Here is a 6,084-nt window from a genome sequence, read left to right as displayed (position 1 = left end):
TGGCCTTTGCACAATAATAAATCAAACATAGACCTGTGGCACATGCAGGTCCAAACAGACCGGCAAATGTATTCTGTGTATAATGGTGACAATAGTATACACTCACCTAAAGGATTATTAGGAACACCATACTAATACTGTGTTTGACCCCCTTTCGCCTTCAGAACTGCCTTAATTCTACGTGGCATTGATTCAACAAGGTGCTGAAAGCATTCTTTAGAAATGTTGGCCCATATTGATAGGATAGCATCTTGCAGTTGATGGAGATTTGTGGGATTCACATCCAGGGCACGAAGCTCCCGTTCCACCACATCCCAAAGATGCTCTATTGGGTTGAGATCTGGTGACTGTGGGGGCCAGTTTAGTACAGTGAACTCATTGTCATGTTCAAGAAACCAATTTGAAATAATTCGACCTTTGTGACATGGTGCATTATCCTGCTGGAAGTAGCCATCAGAGGATGGGTACATGGTGGTTATAAAGGGATGGACATGGTCAGAAACAATGCTCAGGTAGGCCGTGGCATTTAAACGATGCCCAATTGGCACTAAGGGGCCTAAAGTGTGCCAAGACAACATCCCCCACACCATTACACCACCACCACCAGCCTGCACAGTGGTAACAAGGCATGATGGATCCATGTTCTCATTCTGTTTACGCCAAATTCTGACTCTACCATCTGAATGTCTCAACAGAAATCGAGACTCATCAGACCAGGCAACATTTTTCCAGTCTTCAACTGTCCAATTTTGGTGAGCTTGTGCAAATTGTAGCCTCTTTTTCCTATTTGTAGTGGAGATGAGTGGTACCCGGTGGGGTCTTCTGCTGTTGTAGCCCATCCGCCTCAAGGTTGTACCTGTTGTGGCTTCACAAATGCTTTGCTGCATACCTCGGTTGTAACAAGTGGTTATTTCAGTCAAAGTTGCTCTTCTATCAGCTTGAATCAGTCGGCCCATTCTCCTCTGACCTCTAGCATCAACAAGGCATTTTCGCCCACAGGACTGCCGCATACTGGATGTTTTTCCCTTTTCACACCATTCTTTGTAAACCCTAGAAATGGTTGTGCGTGAAAATCCCAGTAACTGAGCAGATTGTGAAATACTCAGACCGGCCCGTCTGGCACCAACAACCATGCCACGCTCAAAATTGCTTAAATCACCTTTCTTTCCCATTCAGACATTCAGTTTGGAGTTCAGGAGATTGTCTTGACCAGGACCACACCCCTAAATGCATTGAAGCAACTGCCATGTGATTGGTTGGTTAGATAATTGCATTAATGAGAAATTGAAGAGGTGTTCCTAATAATCCTTTAGGTGAGTGTAAATAAGTGCCATGGATGTGCTTGATTCTGTGGACATTTCTGCTTCCAGTTTAATTGAATTCATTTTCATTTTCACCATCCAAAATCAACAACAAACTCAGAAACAAGCAATTAAAAAACTACAGACAAGTGGAAATTATGACTTGTACTTGCAGGGCAGATATTAAATATATACATTTCTCTACATTTCTACCAGGAGTGTATTTACCACATAGGCTGAGTGGATCGTGAACAGATTATTTTGTTAGTGTTGTTCACAGATGAGAATTAGCACTTTGAAGGCTGAGAGAATGATAGGGCACCGCACATCATCAGCTTCCTGTGTTGGTTCCTCTTAGTGCCAAATCAGTCCCATTTAAAGGAAGGTCCTGTGAGAGTCACAGTCCATCTTGGGAGCTCAGCTGCTCTGCTCAGAACTTGATGGAGCTGGAGGAGATGCCACACAAACCGGCAGAGGGGAACAGCCCTGCAGGTGAGGGGCTTTAGGTCACATGATCGGGGATCATATTTTTTGGAATCCAAACTCTGTGGATTCATTCTTTGCTTTTCAAGAAAATACAATTCTGCTCAATATGGGGAATGTGATTTTCCTTTGTAAGTCACTGTTGTGTCGCTTTGTTTCCTTGAAGAAGTCTTCCCCAGTGAATGTAGGAGCGCTGACGTGACAGACGTGATTATTTATAGAGTACGGCAGAAGCAATATATACAGTTATTTGTTAACTGTCAGTGGTGTGAAACTCCATTTATGTGGAAGAAATTAGTGAGCTTTGGCTTTTCACTGCACTATTGATCAGCTGTGGACACTGTAGAGAAAGTTTAACGCCATATAGAAAACACCATATGAGGACCAATGTGATATTACTGGGGGAGAGACATACCGGTGTATTATAGAGTGAGTTGTGGCTGAACTGCAAACAGGAAAGTGTCTTTTTAAGCAGAATGTAAGTGACTGCTGCCCCCCAAAGAGGATGTACAGGACATACAGAATGCTGTGCCCATATCACTTAATTGTGGTATGTGTGGACAACTTAAAGAGGAGTAAAAATGCTGGTATGAGAGACTGCAAAGCTCAGAGCAAAACACATCTCATTCTGTGTGCTCTGTGGATCTTCAGGTTCCTCAGCCCAGACCAGAGAAGGATGCAAGATGTATCTGTACCGGGTGAAGATGATCTCGCTGGCCGTTCTCTGTATCCTACAGGGTGCTTTTGTGATGTTTCTGAAATACCACAGTGAGTATGTCTTAAAGAGCAAATAGCAGAGTCCCAAAACATTTGGGTTCAGTTCATCTTGTTCAATTCCACTTCATAGTGGATTGAATCTGATTTATTCCAATTCCCAATCTTTTGCTTCTTAATAACAATTCCAACATTGAAAATAGTTAAAACAGGAATTCATTCCAATTCCAATTCAAAACTAGTTAAGTAACCTGCTGGTGATTTTTCTGTTTCATTCAGAAGGAGAATTAAGAATCCAGTACACACACTCTCAGCATTGCATCCTGTGTGATAGAGATTACATCTTAAAAATCACACTGGAGTCATTGTGCCAACAGACACAGTCTGCACACACTGTATAAATCTCATTGCAGAGATCTATTAAAAATGGAAACTGTTTTTATGTTTTTGTTTTGTGTTGCTTCAAAGCTTCAGAGGGAACTGGGTGTCTTGTGTTGAGAAATAACTGGACTGTTTCCATCTCAGTTTTGGAGACGTGTCTATTTATTTCAACTGTAATCTTTACTAGATCCTCAGGAAGGGGGTGACTGTGAGATGCTGAAAGCCAAGTTTGACCATCTCTCCTCTCTGATGAACACAACAGGTGAGTTTGGTTGAATGTGAGTTAGAGAAGTTAAAAACTCAGTATTTCACTACTTGTACCTTCTTTTTCAACAGAGGACAGATACAGTGAATTGAGAGATGAGAACAGGAACCTGTCTGAGACACTCGCTGCTCTGAAACAATATCAAGGTGAGTACAATAATTGAAAGCCTAGCCCTGCTCTTATAGTACTGGCTTATATCTGTATAGACAAATAAATGTACTGTTAGTTCTATATAGTTATTTCTATACAGTTGGCAGCAGTGTGCCCAGACTTTTAGCAAGGCACACATTGAGGCGCATCACACATCACCCCTTCAAAGCTAGTATGAACCCACAGATATCACTTTGCCTTTGAAAAAGCACTGAAATTATTTGCTTTTGCTCTGTTTCAGTATGTTGAATTTTCCATTAGAGGCAATTAGCCTGTTAGTGAACTCTGTGATTGCATTGAAATAGAAAGGGATGCACTACATTTGTCAATTAACGGATCATTCACAGAGGTCAGAATAACCATTAGGAGAAAGAAGAACTAGCTGTGTGTCTTGCTGGTGCTTGTCAGATGTATTTGTATTTACTGTATTTTCTCAAACAGAGGTGCTGGAAGGTAAGTACACAGGACTGGTTGGCACACATGCTGCTCTGGAAGGATCTCTTAACGCACTGAAAGAAGAGAACAGACAACTCAGCGATGCTCGCACTGATCTGCAGAGACAGCTCTCAGGTGAGTTTGGTTTAAAGTCATTGAGAACAGCAGTAACCCAGTCCTGACACCTCTGTCCTAATTAACACAGCAGGACCTGGATTTACTGAATCAGTTTCTTGCTATCTGTACTGTTATTGTAACAACACTCTCGCCCGACTTCTCAGACCTTCGTACCAGAGACTGTAAACCCTGTCCTGAGGGCTGGGAGACAAGTGATGGAAAGTGCTACTTCTTCTCCACTGATGAAAAGAACTGGGATGAGAGTCGTGATGACTGTGTCAGAAGGGGGGGACACTTGGCCATTATACGCACTAGACAGGAGCAGGTATGGGAATTAATGCATTCCTTCTCCAATACTGCAGCTCACATAGTTTAATATCCTCAGTGAATAATTGGGGGATCTGTACAACAGTGTGGTGATTTAACTGCCACTGTGGAATTGAAAGCTGTGTGTCCATACATTAAGAAATAATTATTCAAGATAAATTGTTTGTTTTCCATATTTGATGTATTCAACAGTTAAGATTTAAGTTGTTTGTATTTAGTTCAAATACTGTAGATTTCTGTGGAGAAAAGATTAACGGACTGTGTTCTGTTCAGACATTCATAAAAACACAAATCAATGGTTTTATGAATGTGGGGAAAAATAAATACTGGATTGGACTGACTGATGCGGCTGCTGAAGGAGTCTGGCGTTGGGTGGACAACACACCTCTCGGGAAATTCAGGTAATAGCTTGCATGTATATGTTTGTGTGTGCATGTATGTATACAGATATATATGAAGAGTCCACGTGCAGAAGGTCTGTGTCCCAGTCTTCACACTGAGTTAGTGCTGGAACCTCTGTGTCTGTCGTATGAGCTTTCATTTCGCATTTTAATTAAACTAGCAAAATAATCACAGTTCTTTGGGCAGATCTTTCCTTTTTGCCCCCAATTGCAGAAGGCTCAGTGTTGCTGGTGCAGCTACAGAATCAATGTTTATATTACTTATATGATTAAATAATTCTAAAGGAATGTCAAATTAATATTATGAATTCCAAATATATGTTAACCTTTGGGGACTTGCTGAAACTAGGGAAGAATTGTCAATGCCCAATGACACAAATGTGTACATACTTGTACTAAACACACTGATTTGTAGAAGATTAATGTTCGATAGACAGATGTTTCCTAACCTCCATGGGCATTATCCTATGATATCATCATTGTATCGAGCCAAACAACCAAGAGAGACTCGTTCTGCCCCTGCAGTCCTCTCTCTTCATACACATATGTACGGCTCATCTGGGAACTATAAGAGTGTGTAAATGAGTGGAATGAACACACTGCAGCACAGAGCACTCGGAGATCAGTGTGAACCTGCAACTGCAGCTATGAATTATACTCATAAAAGTATTATTATTATTATTAATATTGTTATTATTAAAATTATATCCAAATTCAGAAGTTCCCACAGAGTAGCTAATTTATTTTGAATGTCTGAAGCCAGTAGTTTAATCTCTGTCCTGAGGAATGTTTGCAGATGATGATTTAGGATGCAGTTACATATCTGTCTACTGCAGATCTATACATAGGCTGAACATATTACTGCTGCCTGATTTCAATCCTGGTCTTTCTCATCTCTGATCAGAATCTGGGCTCAAAATGAGCCTGATGACTGGAGAGGCGAAAACACTTCAGGGGAGGACTGTGTAACTATAGAACATGAACAATGGTATGATGCCTCTTGTGAGCATCTACTGAAACGAGTCTGTGAGACCAGAGCAGTGGGAAACCCTTCATCCTGAGAGAACAATACAATTTCCTTAACAGACGTGTCTTAAAGTGTCCTCAGCACATTCCCTCTTCACTTATAACATTTTCTATAACTCCAGTGTTACTAGACACAGGCTCTGTGTTTTATCTGTTTATTTAACCCCCCCACCTCCGAGAAGAGACGGAGAGTGATGTCGCAGTGAACGGAGGATGATCACTGACCTCTCAATCAGCCCCAGATCACAGCTCCTCTCAGAGGGCCGTTCAGTACAGAATACCGCCTGCAGAGACTCTGCCAGCTATGTGTCCTTGTATTATTATTTAAGGCTGCACAACTCATTTAGTTTTTCTATTTAAAAGATAGTACTATACTGTACACCTCAAACTGCACTTTGATTGCTTATAAATGCAACTTTGAATTTTGTCATGTTACTGAAATATAAAATGTTATATAAGTGTATAAATAAATGCCATGAATGTG

At 41.0% G+C, this 6,084-nt stretch overlaps 1 protein-coding gene across 1 annotated transcript; it reads left to right on the top strand.

The window, feature by feature from the left end:
* Nucleotides 1-1,703: 1,703 nt before the first annotated feature.
* Nucleotides 1,704-6,084, top strand: LOC136753703 (C-type lectin domain family 4 member F). The gene is made up of 8 exons (XM_066710031.1): nucleotides 1,704-1,793; nucleotides 2,436-2,552; nucleotides 3,067-3,141; nucleotides 3,216-3,290; nucleotides 3,736-3,864; nucleotides 4,011-4,171; nucleotides 4,447-4,574; nucleotides 5,479-6,084. The coding sequence occupies exons 1-8, from the start codon at nucleotides 1,742-1,744 to the stop codon at nucleotides 5,633-5,635; spliced, it is 894 nt and encodes a 297-aa protein (XP_066566128.1). The 5' UTR covers nucleotides 1,704-1,741; the 3' UTR covers nucleotides 5,636-6,084.

This window comes from Amia ocellicauda, chromosome 7 (genome assembly GCF_036373705.1).
Source record: "Amia ocellicauda isolate fAmiCal2 chromosome 7, fAmiCal2.hap1, whole genome shotgun sequence".
NCBI lineage: Eukaryota > Metazoa > Chordata > Actinopteri > Amiiformes > Amiidae > Amia > Amia ocellicauda.
Note: the sequence above shows the minus strand (reverse complement) of the source record. Positions and strands in the feature narration are given on the sequence as shown.

Excerpts from the sequence above, each read along its gene's own strand:
- LOC136753703 (XM_066710031.1), top strand. The coding sequence starts at position 1,742 with ATGGAGCTGGAGGAGATGCCACACAAACCGGCAGAGGGGAACAGCCCT. Across the intron at positions 2,553-3,066 it reads GATGTTTCTGAAATACCACA|ATCCTCAGGAAGGGGGTGAC; the intron begins GTGAGTATGTCT and ends AATCTTTACTAG. Across the intron at positions 3,142-3,215 it reads CTCTCTGATGAACACAACAG|AGGACAGATACAGTGAATTG; the intron begins GTGAGTTTGGTT and ends CTTTTTCAACAG.